The sequence below is a fragment of the Pinus tabuliformis genome, chromosome 9 (genome assembly GCF_031772625.1).
Source record: "Pinus tabuliformis cultivar Carrire ecotype Pingquan chromosome 9, CPIR1, whole genome shotgun sequence".
NCBI classification, from domain to species: domain Eukaryota; kingdom Viridiplantae; phylum Streptophyta; class Pinopsida; order Pinales; family Pinaceae; genus Pinus; species Pinus tabuliformis.
The window spans coordinates 398,649,691-398,673,335 of NC_142307.1; the positions used below are offsets into that span (position 1 = coordinate 398,649,691).

General features: G+C 38.7%; 1 protein-coding gene across 1 annotated transcript in view; it reads right to left on the reverse strand.

The window, feature by feature from the left end:
* LOC149148822 (putative methyltransferase PMT12) overlaps positions 1 to 21,689 on the reverse strand; it is a 42,339-nt gene extending 20,650 nt beyond the window's left edge. The window contains exons 1-5 of the mRNA XM_089445166.1: positions 20,785 to 21,689; positions 16,904 to 17,053; positions 16,500 to 16,770; positions 12,963 to 13,073; positions 2,121 to 2,280 (exon numbers count right to left, since the gene is read on the reverse strand). Coding sequence (XP_089301292.1) covers positions 2,121 to 2,280; positions 12,963 to 13,073; positions 16,500 to 16,770; positions 16,904 to 17,053; positions 20,785 to 21,453 — 1,361 coding nt within the window. The 5' untranslated portion in view covers positions 21,454 to 21,689. The remainder of the gene's footprint in view (positions 1 to 2,120; positions 2,281 to 12,962; positions 13,074 to 16,499; positions 16,771 to 16,903; positions 17,054 to 20,784) is intronic.
* Positions 21,690 to 23,645: the final 1,956 nt, after the last annotated feature.

The following is a 23,645-nucleotide window of genomic DNA, read 5'->3' on the forward strand; positions in this document are numbered from 1 at the left end:
GAAAGTTTAAAAATTATGTTTAGCAAATCATATACTTTAGTGTACGATTCCAGCAAGTACATCCAAGGATCCTGAGGTAGGCTACCTACAATTACACATATCTCTCTCTCAAGTTACTCACCTTGCATTACATCATTATATAGCACCCTAGCATGATTATGGTGGTTTAACCACCCAATCCCTCAACCTCGACATTATAATATTAATGTAGACACATCACTGACATATTAAGTGGCTTATACATGTACCAACTTCCAACGTTATTTTGTAAGTTGTAACACACCCCTTAACACAAAAAACGCATTCCTAGATTGTTACCCACCCCCATAAAGGCCTGAAACTTAAACACATCATGTCTTTTACAAAGGAGAAATGCAACTCAAAATATCCAATGACCACATGTGGTGAAACTCCCATATAGTGGGTCACTTGCTAGTGGCCACAGTGCCCACCAACTTTTAGAAGAACCATCTGGGTAAGAGGTGTGGCATGTCTTCAGTTGCTTCTCCAAACCCTTCATCAGGTGCATTTTGTTTATAATAGTACACTGTCTCTGCTGCAAAAAACATCAACAGTGCCTCTGCCTAAAATGGAGTCTCTTGCTTCTGCAACTCTCAGGCTTTCTTTCAGTCACAGGAAGGAAAAATGGATACTTGCACTGTTCTTGGTTGCTTCTCCTTCACGCATTGTCCACTCTCTTATAGTAAAAAGCCAGGTAGTTCTTCATATCCATGTTTCTAACATGGACAAGTGATATGTACAGCTAGTAGGATATCTATTTCCCAGCACGTAGGTGACAAAGCCTACAGATCCTTTCTGATCTCCAATTATGGAGCTCAATCTCGACCCAAAGCCGATGTGAACAAACTCCAAACTATCCAATGAAATCTCGAGGTTGTGCATCCAATTTTTCAAAGCATACTCAAGACTGATAAAGAAACTATCCCTTCACTGTAAGAATTGTTCTTGTGGAGGTTTGCCGTTACACCAAAACCCGCATGTGTTGGTAAACTTTCCAAACCAGTAACTAGGATCCCCAGGGTGGAAATTACGGATTCTATAGAGGTACAGTGATTCTTCCAACACCCCCCTTCAAACGCAACTCGGGGGAATCGAACCTGGGTCCAAGCTCTGATACCATGTGGAGGTTTGCCGTTACACCAAAACCCGCAGGTGTTGGTAACCTTTCCAAACCAGTAACTAGGATCCCCAGGGTAGAAACTATGGATTCTATAGAGGTGCGGCGATTCTTCCAACAGTTCTGATCAGATGAACATAGCAAGATATTTACGAGTTACCATCGAGTAAAATGGTTTTTTCGAGTAACACATGGGGCCTAGTGCAAGCTAAACGGTTTAACAATTTTCCTTAAGACTCTGCTGTAATGGTGAATGAATTATAATTCAACCTCAGTTTGGGAATCTGTGCATGTATGTGGATAACTCCTATGGCCCAGGGTTAAGCCACATACAGCTGGCTGTTGCAAATGCCAGCAGCAGGTGCTAACAAAGATGTTCAACCTTCTGACTAGAAGATTCTGTCACTAGGTTAACTCCAAGAGCCATGATACTAATATTAAAAATGCAGCAGCTGTAAACAGAGTCAGGAATCTGCAGAATAAAGGAAAACCTTGAGGATCGAAGAAAAACTGCTTTAATATGAAGCCTGGCCAATCCATCAAGCAAATCATGTCAAATTAAACCAGCATGTCCAGGGACAGCAGGAAAGGGTTTTTCCAGATGCAAATTTTAGATATTAGATTATGATAAACCCTTAACTTGTTTACAATCCTTGGTCACTGCAAGTAGAAGTGGCAGGATAAGATAAATTAACTATTTTCAAGATCATAAAACATACTATATGTCTGTATCAGTCTGAAATTAAACATAGTTATAAGTTTTTAACGTCACCTCAACGTCAGTGACCAGAAAAAAGAAAGTGAAATGGCAATACCATTGTTTAATCTGGTTGAAAGTCAAGCTCCTTAGCTCAAAGAATTGACATTTAAAGTTTAGAGAAACTCCCTAATTTATTAGATAACATACATCTACCAGCACTATTTAATGTCCTCTTTACTGACTTATTTACTGCCAATTATTCCTACATGATTTGTGGCTTACCAAACATCATCTGGGTCGTCACGTACATCACATAATGGAGGCTCAACTCCCACAGCTCGGTTAATATAACAACTGTTATTCAAAGGCTTCTGCCAAATTGCAATATACCCATCCTTTTTAACAAGCCTCCAGCACATCCTTGCGGTAAGGTTCTCCATATCTACAAGCATAAACACAGCATAAGCTTAAAAGATACAAGGAAAAGAGTTGAATTTTCATAGACAGCTAACTTTTCAATATGTCTGGCAGTTGTATTAGCATAATTTTGTCATTAAATTGCCATGTGCAAAGATAACTATCCAATGAAGAAGCCCAGTAGCTTATCCCAATTGGTTCTATGTTCTAACAGACTGTTTCAAGGCAGAGTTCATCTAGAGGTCTCCAGTTCTAATCTGGGCTGATGTCTGAATCCTGCTGAAAACAGTTGGGTTACCAAACAACATTGTGGGTGGCGTTTGAGCCAACCTCCATCCAGATATTTCAGAGAAGAGGAGGCCGTCAAATGAAGTTTTCATTGGACTAAAGCTATCCAATGAAAATCTTTTGATTCCTCAATTGGGTCTATTTCAACAGAGAAAAAACTAAACAGTATAAGTGCAATAGCATATGCCAGGGTGAAATATCAGATGAGGGAAACAACCAATTGCTAGACTTCGGAAAAATAGGCAATGCACAATGCTGCAGAACCAGTGAAGAAGAAACATGGAACAGTATTATGCCATGGTGTCACCATATGGTCAAAAGTGATCACTGCAATGATAGTTACAAGTACAATATCTCAAAGGACTTTGATCAAACCCAAATGAATGAAAAAGAGAAAGAAACATAGAAAAGAATTTACTAAATGCTTATCTCAGTACAATAACCATGTATCAACATTGCTATATGAAAACAACTGGCATTACCATCCTCATCATTATTAAAAATTTACTTAGGATCTGTCAAAGGATGTCATCTCCTGAATATTATGTCAATATCCCTGTTTAGTCCCACCAAGAGGTAAGTGACAACACCGTCACCCTACCATCCAATGTAAATGCAGACCCTGAGAAAAGGGAAAGTTTAATGATGATCCATTTCCTAGAAAATCCTGACAACATAAGGTTCTCCTAACCATTTAGTAGCAGCCTGTTTTGGAGTTCCATCAGGGAAGCACAAATGTCTCTCCCCAATCATCCTATGTAAGTGTATATCCTAAGGGAAGAAAAAGTTAATTTATTATGCAATATCCTGGGGGAATTTTAGCCCTAGGGTTTTCAGATAACTAGGGTTTCCAATAAAACAATTTTGCTCATTCAATGGTGAAACAAACAAATCATTTAGTATAATATGATATGGTCCACTATAACATCAATGCTCATGTAACAGAAACCATATCCCTGTTCATTCAACAATAATATCACTGTCTATTTACACATGTAGTGCAACAACCTACCCAATACAGTATTGTAGTTCAACCGAGTGCAACTAATGAACAACCGTAGCCTATCTAATCAATGATCTGAACTGTCTATACAAATCCGCAGGCTAACAGTGGTACTCAGCTTGTATTATTTGCAAGCTTTGACTAAACGTATTGACGGAATCACCTCAGATCAGATATGTTACAGGAAGATTACCATTCAAACCCGAGTTCCTCAGGATGCCAACCGAATCTGCTTCAGAGTCTGTTGAATCTGCCTTCAATTCACCTCAAGGGACTCCTCCGAAAACTAGCTCAGTATCTGTATTGATTCAGGAGGATCCTGGTCTGACCAAAACTCTAACCAGTCCACCAAAGAGGCCTCAGGGAGGTTTGATTCTTATTTGAATGACTTATGTTACACTACAAAATGCTCAGACTGCTTCAGGAGGAGTTTCACACCAATTCTGACCTCAGAGTGATCACAATCCGCCTCAGAAACTTCAACTGGTATACCTCAGCAAATTTTCAGTGGCCTCAGAAATTCAGAATGCTAACTACAGGAGACTTTTGGCTGCCCCACAATTTCATCCTTTGCCTCAGAGAAATTTCATCCTGCTGCTCAGATAACCTTGATTTAGTCTTTGCCTGAGATTTCCACCACAAAATGTGTTCTCCAGATAGGTATCTTCCCTGTTTTTGCCAGAACAAAGTAAGAAAGGATAAAATAAATTTACCAACTAGGGTGGAATCTGTCACCAGCAAAATTAGTAGGGAAAGGGGGTCGTAAAACCCTCAGAGCCTCAGGCTCAAGAAAACAGAGACAATTCAATTCGAAGGATGCTAATTGATTTGATCTCAACTCTTTTCTATTTAGACTTATCGAAGGGATCCCTCATTTGAAGGGTTGTGTAAGCAACCCCCAATTTTGGGCTCTTTTACCCAGCTGACCCAATATTTGCACTATGTTTCCCCTACATTGGAAAAATTGAGTTTTGACCCCTTTATCAAGACTATAGCCTACGAGGTCAGATAGGCTATTTCATCCTCCATTAGCCCATCAATTTATAGAGAACATGACAGATTAGAGTTCATCCAACTCTTGAGGACATCAGTTCTACTAGTCATTTGAGTAGGTCTGTTAAAGGATTCCATCTATTGTCAAATAGCCCCAGTTGACATGGAATGTTTCATATAACTATGGGGCTTGAGTACAACTACAGATGAAAGAAGCTGGAGAAAATAATCTGATGAAGTGCGTTACCACTCAAATTGTGCCTTCAAGTGATAAAGCTCCAAACCAAATTGCACAATCCGAGTAGAACCTCGGCAAGTCACCCACTGTCACCTCCAGTGGGCATTGAGAGGTCACAAGGATGCTATTCAAGGTAACAGAAGCTCGATCCTGACAACCATAGCTAAAATTCACAAGCAAGATCAAGGTTTGATTCTTATTTGAATGACTTATGTTACACTACAAAATGCTCAGACTGCTTCAGGAGGAGTTTCGCACCAATTCTGACCTCAGTGTGATCACAATCTGCCTCAGAAACTTCAACTGGTATACCTCAGCAAATTTTCAGTGGCTTCAGAAATTCAGAATGCTAACTACAGGAGACTTTTGGCTGCCCCACAATTTCATCCTTTGCCTCAGAGAAATTTCATCCTGCTGCTCAGATAACCTTGATTTAGTCTTTGCCTGAGATTTCCACCACAAACTGTGTTCTCCAGATAGGTATCTTCCCTGTTTTTGCCAGAACAAAGTAAGAAAGGATAAAATAAATTTACCAACTAGGGTGGACTCTGTCACCAGCAAAATTAGTAGGGAAAGGGGGTCGTAAAACCCTCAGAGCCTCAGGCTCAAGAAAACAGAGACAATTCAATTCGAAGGATGCTAATTGATTTGATCTCAACTCTTTTCTATTTATAGACTTATCGAAGGGATTCCTCATCTGAAGCATTGTGTAAGCAACCCCCAATTTTGGGCTCTTTTACCCCAGCCAACCCAATATTTGCACTATGTTGCCCCGACATTGGAAAAACTGAGTTTTGACCCCTTTATCAAGACTATAGCCTACGAGGTCAGATAGGCTATTTCATCCTCCATTAGCCCATCAATTTATAGGGAACATTACAGATTAGAGTTCGTCCAACTCTTGAGGACATCAGTTCTACTAGTCATTTGAGTAGGCCTGTTGAAGGATTCCATCTATTGTCAAATAGCCCCAGTTGACACGGAATGTTTCATATAACTATGGGGGCTCCAGTACAACTACAGATGAAAGAAGCTGGAGAAAATAATCTGATGAAGTGCGTTACCACTCAAATTATGCCTTCAAGTGATAAAGCTCCTAACCAAATCACACAACCCAAGTGGAACCTCAGCAAGTCACCCACTGTCACCTCCAGTGGGCATTGAGAGGTCACAAGGATGCTATTCAAGGTAACAGAAGCTCAATCCTGACAACCATAGCTAAAATTCACAAACAAGATTAACAGGTACTTGAATTATGGGTAGTTTAGTACAATTGAAGCATCAGATTACAACTCTGGAAGCTGAATGTAAAATGCTTCAAACACATGGCCATCAATTTGACCAAAGATAAGCAGTTTGGAGCATCCTACCAAGTGCAGTCTATTTACTCAAGCTGTGAGGGGTCCAAGGGCAGATGAAATGCTTCACCAGCCTCCGGAGAATGTGGAAATTGTCAAATTGGACTCATATTCAACAAAAGCAGCCAGCAGTCATGCCTTTTGTTAAGTCTATATGTTTTCAAAGTAATTAGGTATATAGATCTTTTTGTAGAAACTACACCACTACAATACACTGGGATGTGATGCTCACACCATTACATGGATATAGCTATAGACTAGTAGATACTCTCTCTTTAGAGTTTTGTTTAAAAAAACAATAGTCACATGAATTAAAAGAAAAGAAAAAATAATAGATAAAAACTTTTCATGCAGGGCAAGTGGAAATACAACTGCACTTGATGAACATAAACAGATGGAACATTGTTTTCAGAACCAAAACAAAATACACAGTATGAAAAGTTAGTGGAGTGGGCAATTAGAGATGACAAAACAAAAGCCAATATCGGTTTAGTAATGTCTAATACTCAACTCCACCATTTAGATTTGACAAAAAGCTCGAAGTATGAGAACAATTGATAGAACTGTTTGGGATAAAATCTCATGATGCAAAGTTTCCTTCAATGAAACAATTTTTTGCATTAAAAATGGGTAAAGAAGGATATGTCCAGCCATCTTACTGCAATTCAAGCATTAATACAACAATGAGCAGACATAGGTGCTAATGCAGAAAAAGAGGAAGACAAGATTGTTTGATTAAACAGCTTACCTTCCACATATAGTAATTTTGTTTACAATCAGCAATATCCCATCAATCTTTAGATACGGTGACTTCAACTCTTAGATTAATGGAAAAAAGTGAATGTGATGATGAAAAAATTGAAGCGTCTTCTTTAGAAAAAAATCAATATGAAAACAAAGGGAAGAAACTGTTATTAATAATTATTGTAGAAAAATAGATCATAGTGCATGTGACTGTAAAGTTCATGTCAGTGACGTTCTCAAAGGAAAAGTGAGGCTGAAAAATGCTCTATGGCCTGGAATTCATAACAAGAAGAAAGGAAAGGAAAACAAACCATATGAGGAAGAAATGAATAATTCCAAGCAACATTATCTACAAGACTTTCTTTTAAAAAAACGACAGCTTAATTCCCAGCAAGGTACATGAATTTTGTCCTCCACTTGTCAAGGTGAAATCTATCCTGCTCCATTAAGAAGGGATGGCAAATATATTTTGCTTACATGGATTCCTGTTTCAGTGAGAAGAACTGGCAACAAGATTGCTTATAGGTGGATTCCTGCTTCAGAAAATATGAGAAAGCACGTTGATTGTTTAAGTGGATGTAAAAGAATTACGCCTTCCGATTGGAGGAGATGGCAGTTCTATAGAACCCTAGCACTAGTCCCAAGATGTGGAAATACGAGAAATTGAATATGTGTCTGTACATATATAAGAAATATCTTTATATTCCATATGAGGAATATACATGTGTCAGTCCTCGAGGAACTCTCAGACAACAAATCTCGAAGCCATTACAAGGATATACTCATTATGAGCTAAACGTGTTGGTGGCCACCCACCTATCCCATTTGGACCCCCACAACTGTCTCTTTCAGCTTTTTCAGTTTCCTAAATTGTAGCACAGTTTAGTATTTTTAGCAGTTTTTCGGGTCCTGAACTTCCGGAGCCGTTTTGAGGCCCTAAACGACATTTTTTTGGGAATCTGGGGCAACATGGGTCCATGGACCCATGTTGCCTCCCAAAGTGGTAGTACTCGGATAGATCTTTCTAACGAGCTATCTTGCGCGTCAAACGGAGATCGTATGCTAAAGTTACGACCCCGGGAAATCGATGTACCAATTTACCCAAACGGGGCCCACAATTTGGCGTTTCATCTTCTAGGGTTAGGTTTCGGGATGTGAAGGGTTTTCCATTGTTTCTCAACAATAAATAGGCCTTTGAGCCTCATTGTAATACAGTTTTTAGAACAGTTCAGAGGCATGTAGCCGCCACATCTCTTCTCAGAGATAAGCTACCATCGCCCTAGCTGGTTTCTTTCCATTTCTGTTTGTAAGCATATTTCAGTATTTTACAGTAATGAAATAAAGTATTATTTCCACTGCATCTTTGTGTATATGGTTATCGCATCTCTGTATTTATGGTTATCTCTGTAATCTATTGCGTTCCTGTTTAAATCCGGATCAGTGGTATCAAAGCGGTCTGCTTTTTCTCTGTTTTTCTTTGCATGTCCCCAACGAGGTCGAGATATAAGGAGTTAGGGCTTGAACTGGTCGAACCTTTGCAAGACCAGCCTCGCAAATCCCAACGGCCTCCCATGGCGGATGAGAAGAAAGACGAGGGGGCAGGAGATCCTATCAAAATCTTGCTCGAAGAAGCGCTCGAGCGGCAAAGGAACGCGATGATGGATAGCTTTGCGCAGATCCTTCAGCGGCTACCCAGAGGCGACGCATCGGCTTCCAACAGCGACTCTGGAAATGCCACGCCATTTAAGGTACAATTTAATTTTGAAATCCCCATCTTCGAGGGTCAAATAGACGCAGATGTCGTAGATAAATGGTTAAATCTGCTAGATGGGTATTTTTCTGTTCATGAATTTTCAAGTCGGGAAAAGATTGTTTTTGTTCTTCTCAAAGTAGCCCCCCACGTCAAGGATTGGTGGGAAACCTACTGCGAGCAGAAGGATGAAAGTACAGGATCACTATTTTCAGCCGCACCCACTTGGAATGACTTTCGGGATGCCATCAAGGAGCAGTGCTACCCTGTCGGAAGCTATGAGGACAAATACATCAAATGGACCACACTGCGGCAGGGACGAGACCAAGACGTGCCAGAGTTCACAAACATTTTTCATACCCTTCGCACACAGTTGGGTATCAAAGATACTGAGCTGCATCTGGTACTCAAATACCGCGGCTGCCTACACAGATACATCCAGGAAGAGATGGGGTTCTTGAACATCTCCTCACTCGGCACAGCATACCGATACGCTGTCAAAATCGAGCAAAAGTTCAAACAAGAGAAGCGAGACTTTGGATCTGCAAATCCGAAGCCCAAAGGACAAAGCCAAGGCGGGGTGACCCAAGACAACCTGTCGAAACCGCAAGAAAAGAACAACACCACGAAGCCGAAGAAGGACACAGGAAAGTGGTGTGAGTTCCACAAGAGTCCCACTCATAACACAAGTGAGTGTCGGACCAAGCAGTCGTTGGTGGCTGAGTTGAAGGCCTCCGAATCAGATGCATTTTCCAACCCTGAGCCAGAACTCGACAAGGGGAATGGCAAAGGGAAGCAAATCATTGATGCGGATCCCAGCGCCACTGTTGCCACCGCCAAGATCCAGAAAGATGAGCCCGAAAATCCAGAGGAAGGGGACCGTCTTTTCCACTGACAGATGTGGGTGAAGGGTTCGCCGCTGCAATTCATTGTCGACAGTGGCAGCCAAAAGAACCTCGTTTCAGCAGAGGTTGTGAAGCAGTTGGGCCTACCGACTACACCACACCCACAGTCGTACAGTATCGAGTGGCTTCATCAAGGACGAGATCTCAAAGTTCGCCAGCAATGCCGCCTTCCCTACAGCATCAAGCCCTTCACAGACGAGGTATTATGTGATGTTACACCTCTGGATGTTTGTGATGTATTATTAGGCCAGCCATACTTGTGGAGGCGACATGCTGTGTATGAGTCCAGGCCTCGTGCTATCATTATTTCTTTGAATAATTCATTATACAGGATACCGGAGGTAGCCCCACCTACCGCCACATCTTTGATCACTACCAAAAAAGGCAGCAAGCTCATATCACAGACCAGGAAATTCATCTGTCTGGTTCACTCCCAAAGTAAGGGGAAGATCGTTGCTACATCCATGACCCCTGCAAAGGGTCCCTCCACGCAACAAAAGCAGCAAAGGGATACGGTCATGAAAAAACACAGGAACAACTTCTCCTCACCCACATGGGTACCACACAAGTTTCAGGTGGGCAACAAAGTCTGGTTGCATCGACAGAAAGAACGCCTTACCAGAACCCATCAGAAGCTCAGATCACTCCAACATGGTCCTTACAACAGTATCAAGGCTATGGGGAACAATGCTTTGGAGCACATCATTCCTCCATTCCTTCGCCGGCACCAAATGTTCAATGTGGACCATCGTCAACCATGCTTCCCACCATCATTGGACACATCAGAGGTTGCAGGACAAGTTCAGCAGATGGAGGAACTCAACGCAATGGGGACCATTGCTTCCTAAGGGTGGAGGAATGATCCAGGTGGATGTTGGTGGCCACCCACCTATCCCATTTGGACCCCCACAACTATCTCTTTCAGCTTTTTCAGTTTCCTAAATTGTAGCACAGTTTACTATTTTTAGCAGTTTTTCGGGTCCTGAACTTCCGGAGTCGTTTTGAGGCCCTAAACGACGTTTTTTTGGGAATCTGGGGCAACATGGGTCCATGGACCCTTGTTGCCTCCCAAAGTGGTAGTACTCGGATAGATCTTTCTAACGAGCTATCTTGTGCGTCAAACGGAGATCGTATGCCAAAGTTACGCCCTGGGAAATTGATGTACCAATTTACCCAAACGGGGCCCACAATTTGGCGTTTCATCTTCTAGGGTTAGGTTTCGGGATGTGAAGGGTTTTCCATTGTTTCTCAACAATAAATAGGCCTTCGAGCCTCATTGTAATACAGTTTTTAGAACAGTTCAGAGGCATGTAGCCGCCACATCTCTTCTCAGAGATAAGCTACCATCGCCCTAGCTGGTTTCTTTCCATTTCTGTTTGTAAGCATATTTCAGTATTTTACAGTAATGAAATATAGTATTATTTCCGCTGCATCTTTGTGTATATGGTTATCGCATCTTTGTATTTATGGTTATCTCTGTAATCTATTGCGTTCCTGTTTAAATCCGGATCAGTGTCACATGCCGGAATTGAACCCAAGTGGGGAGGATAAAAACACTTCACCCAACCATCCAAGATATATATATATATATATATATATATAAGTGAACGTGATGATGAAAAAATTGAAGTGTCTTCTTTAGAAAAAAATCAAATATGAAAACAAAGGGAAGAAACTGTTATCAATAATTATTGTAGAAAAATAAATCATAGTGCAAGTGACTGTAAAGTTCATGTCAGTGACGTACTCAAAGGAAAAGTAAGCGAGGCTGAAAAAAGCTATATGGCCTGGAATTCATAACAAGAAGGAAAGGAAAACAAACCATATGAGGAAGAAATGAATAATTCCAAGCAACATTATCTACAAGACTTTCTTTTAAAAAAAGACAGCTTAATTTCCAGCAAGGTACATGAATTTTGTCCTCCACTTGTCAAGGTGAAAATCTATCCTGCTCCATTAAGAAGGGATGGCAAATATGTTTTAACTTTTGCTTACATGGATTCCCGTTTCAGTGAGAAGAACTGGCAAAAAGATTGCTTATAGGTGGATTCCTGCTTCAGAAAATATGAGAAAGCACGTTGATTGTTTAAGTGGATGTAAAAGAATTCTGCCTTCCAACTGGAGGAGATGGCAGTTCTATAGAACCCCAGCACTAGTCCCAAGATGTGGAAATATGAGAAATTGAATATGTGTCTGTACATATAAAAGAAATATCTTTATATTCCATATGAGGAATATACATGTGTCAGTCCTCGAGGAACTCTCAGACAACAAATCTCGAAGCCATTACAAGGATATACTCATTATGAGCTAAACATGTCACATGCCGGAATTGAACCCAAGTGGGGAGGATAAAAACACTTCTCCCAACCATCCAAGATATATATATATATATATATATATATACACTCCCCCTTATATCAAAGATTCAATTACTTATATATATATATATATACACTCCCCCTTATATCAAAGATTCAATTACTTATAAGGATGATTGCGAAGATTATGGTTAGAATGTTTGACACAAGGGGGCAAGGTGTGTGTGTGTGTGTAAAATCTTCACAATCATCTTTATAAATAATTGAATCTTTGATATAAGGGGGAGCAATAATTAAATAATAGTATTGTCATGTTGATGATAGGTGTTGGAGTATTGACACTCCAACACTATAGCACAATATAATAAAATTATCTTATGGTGAAGAGGCTTCAATAAAAGTTTACCTTGTGACAGCCTGTAATTTGATAATATTTCATAATGGCTAATTCTATTACATCCTATATATTATACTCTAAGGTTCACCCTTTTCTTACTAAAGCTTCATATGGTTCTCCGATGATGGAGTGTCCACTCAAAATGTTGGAATGTTTCAAAAAGTATGACATAGTTCAATTCCAGAAATCTTATCACAATAGAAGCTGTAATTAGTTAAAGGGGATTACAAATTAGGTGGCACACAACTACCTAATAAATGAAATAAAATAAAAAAGTCTCTTCCTTGTACCAACTGACCCTTTTCAATAATATTTCACACATTCTAAATCTCTCCTGTGTCATGTATTCATCTTTCTGATAGTCAATTGATATTGATAAATGAATAATATGATTAAATTGTTATCAAAGAATGCATGCAAACTAACAGGTGTTTAGAGATGTTGGTAGTGTAGCCACATGACAGTTAATTGGATAATGCATTTAAGACTAGGCACATTTTTGTTATCCAAGGCAAATTCCATAACATAAAAGCTTAGTAATCCAACCAAACAAAAAAGCAAAGAGATACTTCAAGAAACTTTTGAATTGAAACCTATGTTTTGTTCCCAAGGCAAATCCATAGGAATTACCAACTAAATAAAATATTCTGCCATATCTAATTTACATTTTAAAAAAAAACATCAATCTTCTTCTTCTCCACTTACAGTACCTTTCCAAGCTTCTTGTAGCTTCTCCTCATGTTTGTATACTGGCTGTGCTGCCCAAGCAAAGTAGCCTCCAGCCCTCAACATCCTATCCACTTCAAGAAGTAAAATACCCCCTTCATCAAAGGAAAAGAAACAGTTTCACAATTAGTGACCGCTCTCTAATATATGTCCTTACAAGACATGCACCACCAGTTCCATAATTAGTCAAAAAACAGAAGCAGCATGGTGACTACCTTGAATAAGAGCAATATCTGTAGCAAAATTATTATTCAACAATGTATTGTCTCCAACAGGCAATTTTAGAAATGTAAGAGGGCCTTTAAAATCTAATTCCCTCAGCAAATAATCAACAGCTTCAAAGACTGGGACATACAAAGCAGGAACTGGATGACATCTCTGTGTACTTAAGCTGTGGCCCAAAATCATTGAATGACTAGCCATTGACATAGATTATTGCATTTGCATTCCAAAGCAATGTTCTAGCAATCCTCATCATCTTTACCTAAAATCTAATGTAGATAGCATTGTTCACACAACATCCTATTCTTTTATGTCATAAACTCTCCCAAAATTGACTACAGTAGAGGATGAATGGCAAGATTCAAGAATGCCTAGAAATGAAGAAATACTTTCAATAATAATCATTTTTCCACTGTTCTTGAATCTGTTTAGGCAAGAAGGGCCTCGTATGCTAGTTATGGAGCTCATCTACCTTTCACTAATTATCATTCTCCTTCATCAGCCACATCATAATTGCTTATAACCATAGTTTGCTCAATTTCCCCCATGGGTATAAATTCTAATTTTTGACCTCATGCTATTAATTGCATTAGATTCTTAGGAAAATAAAATTGCATTAAATTGTTAGTTTACCCTTTTTGCTTCCCCCACAAGGACTTCTGGTGATAAGTGTCCTTATTGTGACCTTGCCTTGTGCTATCTTTTGTCTTTTAGACCAACTATGGTGGAAGTTGTCTTATGTGCATGCTTTTCCTGTTCTTATGCGTGGTCTTATGAATTTAAGATAAAATAAATTTTTCGCATCGACATGTCCACCAGGGGGGTGGCAGGTTTCCCATGTTTCTCGTCAAATAGTGATGGGTGTGCATATTGTCCCTCAGAGACCCTGAAATGCTGGAAACTCCATTCCCGTATTTCCCTATCTTCCCCCAACAAGTAGGGGACTGCAGGAATGCCTGCACATTCCTTGTCATTAAAGGATCTGCAGATGCCCCTCAAAAGACATCTACAGTCTCTCTCCACCCCCTGAAAAAAAATTAAGACTCCCAAATACAATCACATTAAGTCATCAAAATATTAAAAACAATATCTATTGGAACAAGTAATATGCATCCAAAGAATGATGACAATTTATGAAAGTTTCAATGAATCTGAAACATGAATACATATGGATGAGTTTCTAATTGCATACTAAATGTGAAATTTTCTATTCTTTTAAATTTTCAAGAGTGTCATCTCTTGAGATTTGGAGGTGCTCTCCAGTCATTCCCACAACCCAACCCCCCCATCCCTGAAACACTGTGGAACATGGGAAAATAGCCATTTCTCAAACCATAACTTCAACAATCTAATCATAGAATGGTTTTTCTTACATCCATTATACCATCATTCTTAACCATGCCACCCCCGCAATTGCTTACAAGTGTCATTAATAATTATCATATAGAATAAGTCATTTCCAACATCACAATTTGTGCAAGTCATGTCCTATGCATGTGTGTGAGAGAGAGAGAGAGAGAGACATAAAATTAAATCCTTTTTAATCCAATCCAGGCATTTAGACATTAAAATATATAAGAGATGTCTTTTAGAGTCGAAGTTTTTTTCTCCATATCAAGTCAACATGTCAGTCAAAAGGCTCCAAAATCATGATCTATGTCTTCTTTGGTATAAGAATAATTTCACAACCCTTAAAGCCTATGGAGATTTAATATCTGCTGTAATGCCTAAGGGTCTCATCATTTCTTGGACATGTGTAACTTCTATATGACCACAATTAAAGCCACTAGCACCTAATAACCCTTGAGATCATAGTTTTAAAACTCCAACTCAGATTCGGAAGTCGACTCGGCCTAGTTGATTCCAATGGCTCATTTGTTGTAAAAAATACAATAAATTTTTTTTTTATGAAAAAACATATTTTCAAAGATTTTCATTCATGTTTCCAAACTCAAAGCATTAGAATATAGAGAGAAGACAAAATATGATCGAAGTATGCTTATGAATATATCTATTATATCAAAATGGCACCCAGTGCACTGTGCAATATATGTAATATATAGAGATCAGAACAAAAACACATAACCAAGGAGGCTCAAAATGGCCTCTACAACAAAACACCACTACTCACTACTGCTAAACAAGGCAAGATCATCTGACTCAGACTCTAAATCAGAGTCAGACAGGAAAACCCATGGCTCCTCACTACTGCTCCAAAACCAATTCCAACTCTTCACAAACTCCTCACAAATGCTCACACAAATGCAATGAGAAAGTTGTGAGTAAATGTGAGGGGGTTGGGTCACTTTTATAGGCTTGGGAGAGGGGTAGAGGCATTAAGAAAAAGAAAAAAAAAAACCAAAAATTGAGTTTAAAGTCCGAGTTACCACCTTTTTTCCCCACGGACTAGCTCGGCCAGTTTAAGACGGGCTCGGCCGAATCAGTGTCTGGCTCGGCCGGTTTTGTAACATACCGGTTTTTCCATCTAGCCAACCCGGGCAAGGGTCTGGCTTTGTCAACCAAGCCAAAGCCAATTTGGACCGGCCTAGTTTTCAAACACTGCTTTAGATAGAACTTTAATCCTAATAAGGAAAGATGAGAGTCATTAAAAGACAAATTGCCACTTGAAGGTTGGGTCACCAAATCCAAGGATAAACTCAATAGTCAAATAGGCATAGCCAGCTCCCTTTTTTCTTCCATGTTGCAGTCTGCCAGAGATTTTACCAACCGTTTTGCAGTCTACTATGCCATGATTTATTTCTGGCATCATGCACCTATATGCTCCTCTAAGCACACACATTAAAAAAATGTTCTTCTGAGCACTTTGCATGAAAAAAGAAATCATGAATTTAGTGGTTGAGGATGGGTATCAACACAATGATGACCCAGGTTCAATCCCCAGCATGCAAAGATCCCTTGAAATTAAGTTGTTGACCCTGTTTGACAGTGAATTATATGTAGCATTGTTCACGAGAACAAAAAATCAAGAATTATCGGGTCTGTCATCTATCTGATGAAAATGATTTAGATCCCCAGAAGAGCATACCCATCTGCCAGATATTTGAGTAAACAACTCCTTAAGAGAGGAAGCAGTGAGTCTAAGGGATCAGACCAACAACCTTCACCACTCAATTATAAACCTAACTCTTCTCCATTGTTTGACCTCTAAAAATTAAGCTATATGTAGCTTTGTACCTAACCAATACTAAACCCTTGTTCATATTTCTATTAATTTCATATAAAATACACAAGATATAATCTCATAGTTTAGGTATCTGAAAGAAGAGCTAAAACCATACCATCATTAGTCCATTCAATTCGACAGCGGGAACAGTGAATCATGTCAAAAGCCTGACTGGGATACAAAAGGTGGTGTGTTGCAAAAGCTGCCACCATAGCAGGAACACCACGTTCAAGAGCAAACTGGATCTGATTTTCATGAACATCTTTTGGAGCTATGGAAAGTGTTGATACATTTCGAGAAAGCAAAAAGGCACCAAAGCTTGCTACACCACATCCCACATCCAAAACAACCCTGGTATGAACACCCCAAGCCACATCAGGAACCATCTGCACAACCAAATAAGAAATAAAAATATTCAGGGCCTAGCAACAACAAATAACACCACAATGCATCTAGTTCCATACAGCATTAGATAGAACCCTTAATGACAGAAGAAAAGCAAGCATTATTTCCAAGAACCTGAGCAATCTGATCTATGTAATGATCTGCCCCATGTATGAATTGGGTTCCACCTCCTGGAAATTTGAATTTATCTTTATCTAAAACAATCCAATTTTGACCACCTTTATCTTCCACCAAACGAGTATGTGGGACATTACCGTACCAGACCTGCAATGTTGTAAATGAAAAAACAATACAATAATCAGAATTAATATCAACAATAAAAAAAATGAAGTTAGCCTCTTGTAAAAAGTAAATCACGCATAGTTGAGGTCCACAAATTCAAACTAGACAAAATAGGATAAGCCTCATAAATATACACACAATATTGAGGCCTCTGTAGCAATATGCGTCAGGGTGACATGAAACATATGAACTGGACTTCTAATGACTAAGGTGATGGCATACATAAAATAATGAACAGTAACTCTGAGATTTCATAACGCCATCAAAACGCATTCCAGCACCAGGCAAACCGGTCTTTGAACTGTATGGTCCTCAATAACCAACTATTCAATGATAAGTTGATACTCAATTTGATAAACTGTAAATGATTTATAACAACTCAGAAGTGAGTTTCTAAAGAGTTAAAACCTTTTGTTGTGTCTCTTCATGAACAACATTAATGACTTAACATCCATTGCTATTAACTGCTTGATGTGTTATTATTATTGCATATATTTTCCCTTTAAAGCAATGTTCTTAATGTTCTTTTAGATCAGATGGCCATTGAATGGCTTGTAAGTTGTGGAATGTTGTCTCTTGTTTGTTGTGATAATTGACTAAATTTGACATATTTTCCATACATGTAAACATTCCATTATATTTTAGTCTAAGTTGCAGGAAACGCAGGGTAGGAGGCTGTTTCCGTACGGAAACGGAAACGAAACCCTAAAACACGTGTGGTACGGCCGTGAAACGCATTTCCGGACGTACTGGCATGTTTCTCGATGCAGAAACATGGCCAGTATGGCCGGAAACGCGTTTCACAGCCATACGATGCACATTTCCACTTGTAACTTGTGTTTTTTTTTCTAATTTATTATTAGGTTTTCCTAATGACTTCGAGTTTCTTCTAGATGCCTGTCTAAAGTTATAAAAGTGAACTTTTGCTTAGTGTTGATATGCAATTGTTGATATGCAGTTCATCAGAAGTTTGAGGCATATGCAATTCATGGTAATGTTAGATGAAAATGAAAAATAAAGGAGAATATCACTTTTACTTAAATTTTTAACATTACCATGGAATGACTCAGGATGTTTGAGAGTGGTTTCGTCCTCATTGGATTTCATATGGAGAAAGTAGAATTTTAGATCTCACTCAAAATCCAGTAGACTTATCTGTTTTTCAGGATTTCAAGATGGGGGGATTGCAATGTTTCCATTGGATTTTATCATGTACTAGGGTATGGAACTTGTATTTAATCAAGAGAACCAAGCCCTCTATGCAGGGGATACTCCCAATAATCAAGAACATGTAGGGTACTAGGGTATGAAACTTGTATTTAATCAAGAGCACTAAGGTCGTTCGACTATGTAGGAGGAGACTCCCAATCAAGCACAAGACAAGAAATTAGAAATTTCTCATGGCTGATTTTGGATATTTCTATTTTCATTAAGTGATCATTCATGAGTAAATGTGATGTAAATTTAGAGACTTATAGTTTACGCATTGACAATTGACAATTTTATCATAATGTAATAAATTAGAATGTATCATATATGCTTTATAATTGCACATATTTCTTAAATGTCCTTATATATATATATATATATATATATATATATATATTTGCGTTTCCCTGTTTCCAAAATTTGGGGAGGTTGTGTTTCGTATCTGTTCCTGTTTCGGAAACTCTTACCCGTTTCCCCGTTTCATGCAACCTTGATTTTAGTTTATCATTCTTTTATTATTTATCTAGAATTGCATATTCACAATAACGATGAATTTGCGACTTGAAATTTCTAGTTTGAGATTCTTCTAACATGCCATATAAAAGATATGATGCTGTCAACTTATTTGTTTAACAAGATTGATCTGTGATAATATATTGACAAGTTTGCATGTTTGAGATTTGAATGAGCCTGCAAGCAAATATTCACCAAAAAATTTCAATGTTCAAAAAATCCAAATATACCTTCCCCTAGAGCAAAACGATTTCCATTATCTACCTACATATTTCTACTTGCTCTGGCATCCAATCATAGCATCATGACCTATACAATCATCCTTAACCATCTGCCTTAGCTTGCAATCACCTCATGACTCTCTTCATTTATTGCCATCTTCTTGAGTCTTTTTTAACACACGAAAAACTATACAGCCCCTTTTATATTTATCCAAACCTCTTATACCTCTCACCTCACCCAAAAGCCCTACACAACAGAAACTCTCATGCCTTCAGTTGCCCCCGTAGCTTTAGTTAGTTTAGAAAAAATCAAATGATACAACAGTAGTAAAAATATCAAACTATAGAACGATTGTTGGGAGCAAACATGATCAATTTCTAGCTACAAAACTTATGCTATTTGCTGCAGATACCAATTTGAGCATTCCCTGAAAATGTGTGTGTATGTGTATCTGTATGTTCAAAAATATAAAAATGTGCCAAAACCACCACTGCACATAATCACGCCGTTAGTGGCTGGATGCCATGAATCAGCAGAGCCTTACAGTGAAAAGGACTCACATATTGAACATATGGAAAATAATTACACTTCTCAACAAAAGCCTAGCCTTTTCACACTGGGATCGTATACCTATTCCATGTCAATTACACTATTAGCATCTAGACATTAAGAGATAGTATCTTCAACTCCTGCCTACTAAGCAGCTCCTAGGCTGGAATTTATTATCATTTTAATACTATAGGCTGGCCAGAGATGACCCAATTTTGGATATATATTCTAAACTGGGCACTTGAGTCCCACAGAGGTATATCTGACTTGTAATTGTATCGGGCCTCTTGGAGGTTAATGGACAAAATTATTTTCATCTATATATCTCTGCCATACTTCTCCGTGTGCCGGTGTTCTCTTGTATTAGATTGATAAGGATCTGACAGATCCTTATCACCATAAGCAGTGTGCACATATTCTATTTCAGACTGGTGTCTATTGTACAAACACATTAAATTGTCTGATGAATTCCATGCAAAGCAAAAGATCGAATAACAAAGAAAGAAAGAAAGATGCATCCCTAGTGGTTACAACCAATAAAAAACCACAGATCCACAATTGTTTTATCGGGGATATGACAAATACATTGTGATGGGTCGACTCAATTGAAGATATTGGACCAAGCTCATAAGTTTTTGAAGCTTTACAAACATGTGTAATCAGATGGCATCTCAGAATTCAAACAGTTCAAAGGAAAGAGGGGACAAACAAACCTAGTCACAGTAGGATTGCACAGTCATTTTGTGAGAATTATACTACTGGCATCTAGACGATTCTCGCTTGAACTTGCGTCTATTATGCAAAACCATCCAGCTGTTTCATGAATCTCAAATGAAGGAAAAGATCAAAAGACAAGGAAAGAAAGAAAGATGCATACTTGCAACCAATTCGAAATCTCAGATCCCAAACTGTTTTTCCAAACATATGACAGATACCCCATGAGCTCTAAACATTATGATTGCTTCGTTCAATTGGAGACTTGAGATCCAGGCAATACATTTTATGCCTTAACAATAGGCAAAATGACATTACATATCTGAACATTACGATGGTTTCACTCGATTGGAAATTTACGATACAGACAATAAGTTCGGATGCCTCACCAATAGACCAAATGACAATACATTCCTGAAATTTGTTGGCCATTAATTAAATAATATCATCTCATCTTGTCTTGCATCTAGTAATTCGAAAGAAAGAGGAGCCAAGTTGCAACAAACCTCGTCGCGGCTTCTCGGCCATGGAATGGGAGCGCGGTACTTCGGTGGAGTGGGAACAAGGCAGTTCAGCCGGCTCGTTTTATCGGGGCAAAGACGTTCAAACCTCTCCCCTCTCGCCATGGATTTAAGCTTGGCGATTGCAGCAACATTGTCCAGGCAAGGTATGTATTCACTCATATTCATAGGGCACGGTTTGAATGTCGCAACCTTGGTGCCCACCCTGATCTCGGTGCTCCCTTTCACATTCTCAGACCCATTGAATGGTTGGTCAAAGATGTCCATATCGGAAGTAGAGGTATCATTATCAGTGTCATAATCATCCAGATTAGCATCATCCCCCACCAAGAATTTGTCCTGCATTACTCCATCCTTGTCTACTATGCCAAATGAAGGTGGTGGTGACCGTGGCGGCGGTGGTGGTGGTGGTGATGGAGGAGGAGGGGGCGGGGATTTTGTGATGTTTAGGGAAGAGGGATCATAGGTCCGAGAATCGGTGGGTGCAAGGGCAACCATATGGGATTTAACAGAAGAGGATGTAGAGCCGGTAACGATCAATACCTGGTCATAATCGCTTGCCCAGTGCTTTCCCAAGTAGAAGCATGCGATGGCAAGCAGCAGAAGGCCAGCTACCTTCAGTATGAGTGAATTTTTCAGAATCTCCTCCTTCATTTTTCCTTCCTCTGGATCTAGCTTCCAGGATATTGCCTTAGCTCATTGTCTTATGTTCAAAATGGGGTTAGGCAACTGATTTGGGAGGGGAAAAACTATCGTCGCAATTGATGAGTGCCAATCTAAGACCAATTGGCGGCATCGTTCGTTGAATTTTTCATTTTGAGAAGGCGCTGAGACAGGAAGTCGAAACCTGTGGTCGAGTTCTAACTGAAAAACCCAACACTTTTTCTAAAGTAAGGGATTATATTCAGCGGAATTGTGTCGAAAGATAATAATAATAATGACGTTGGTTTTGTCCGCGCCGCGTGGACAGTCTTAAAACTATATTTTATATTTTAATAAGTGGACATGATTTTCTAGGGATCTCGAAACAATATTTTTATTTTTTTAATGGATATGAAATAGGATATTTGGTGGGCTTTCCCTTTTATTTGGAAAATTGATACGAAATATTTTGTCCGGTTCAATTGTAAAAGATATTGGTTTGACTATTTTCGTCATGGAGAATTGAAAAAAAAAAATGTTGCTTTCAATAGATAGGGTAGTTTAAGGTTGAAAAATGTAGTATATTAGTTTGTTATGGCCATGTTACTTGTGATTTTCAACGGTGGGGAATTTAATGTAAGGCATAAACATGGAATTTAATGTAAGGCATTGTTTATGCAGGTTACAAATTTGTTTGCAAAATTATTTTTCACTAGATTTTTAGTGAAAAAATTGTCGAATTTTGACAAAAATTATGTCGGATTTTTCACTATTTTCAGGGGAATTTGTGGCCTTATTTGTTAGGTCCCTATAGTACTAGTGATTCCCCATTACTATTGTCATTGTATCACTTCTTGTTATTGTTGTGCCCTATTGTACCCATATTGTTATTATTGTGTCCCATAGAAGCCCACTATTGTTATTTTTGTGCCCTTATATTATTATTGTTAGGTCGGCTTTGGTTATATTGTGAGCCCTTTAACTCCTATATATAGAAAGGAGGTTTTTTCATTTGTATCATTGAAGAATTGTTCATTTGTGTAATGTAAAGGAGGTTGTCCCCTCGAAGAGACTTATTTTGAAGGTGTGTATCTATCTTTTCTATCTCTTTGTGAGTTGGTTTCGTAACATTTGGTATCAGAGCTTTGGATTCTAGGGTTAAACTGCTCCAAACAGGTCATCATGGCATTTTCGCTATACATTTTTCTCTACGAAGTTTCAGAAGCTGAAAAAAAACCCATTTGAGAAGAAATCATTCTGAACCTTGGGTCAAAATTTCATATCTTTTCTCGCTATATTTTCGGAGCTATGATCTGAAGAAGTTAGGGTTTTTGCAAGCTCCAGAATTTCATCTCAAACAGGTCATCGTGGAAGTTTCACTATAATTTTGTTTCTACGCAGGATCAGACTTTGAAATTAAAACCCATTTGAGCTGAAATTTGGGTGAAGCTCGGGTCCGAATTTCAAATCTTGTCTCACTATATTTTTGGAGATATAATCTAAGGAAGTTAGGGTTTTTGAAGACTCCCGAATTACATTCTAAACAGGTGACCTTGGGAAAATCGTCATAACTTTCTCTCTAAGAATCAGATTGAAATTTCGTAAGAAGCTACAGGAAGAGGACAGATTGTACTTTTCTGTATATTGTTTTTAGGTCCGAAGGTTGAAATAGTAACATGTGGCACTTCGTACAAGTTCGCTCTACTGAACAAGTATATAAGCAGTTCATCTTGGGAGGTGGGGCATAACTCTTTCTTAAAGAATCCAATTTCGATCATACTAGTGGCATTAGAAAGAGGACACAAAGAGATACTGCAGGTTGCAGTTTTAGACCTTGGAGGTCCGAAATTACAGAGTTACAATCGTTCAATATTGAGCTCCTACAAAGTGAAAAAAGGTGTGTAATTTTTTTTTAAATTTTGCATAAGTTTGGTTTGAAAAAATAGTTTGAAGGAATTAAAAGGGCATAGTGAAGCATTATTATCAGTAATTGATGCCCCGAAGAAAGAAAATGGAAACACCTAGTAAGCAACCTAAAAGCTCTAGCATGACTCATGAAGAAGAGGAAGAAATGCAACATGATATATCAAAATTACGAGAACAAGTGCAACAAATTTCACTCGCACAAAAAGTGACAAAAGCTAAAATGGATGGTTTAAAGAAAGACATAGAAGCTAAGCTGTATGGTGTGGAAGCTAGGATGG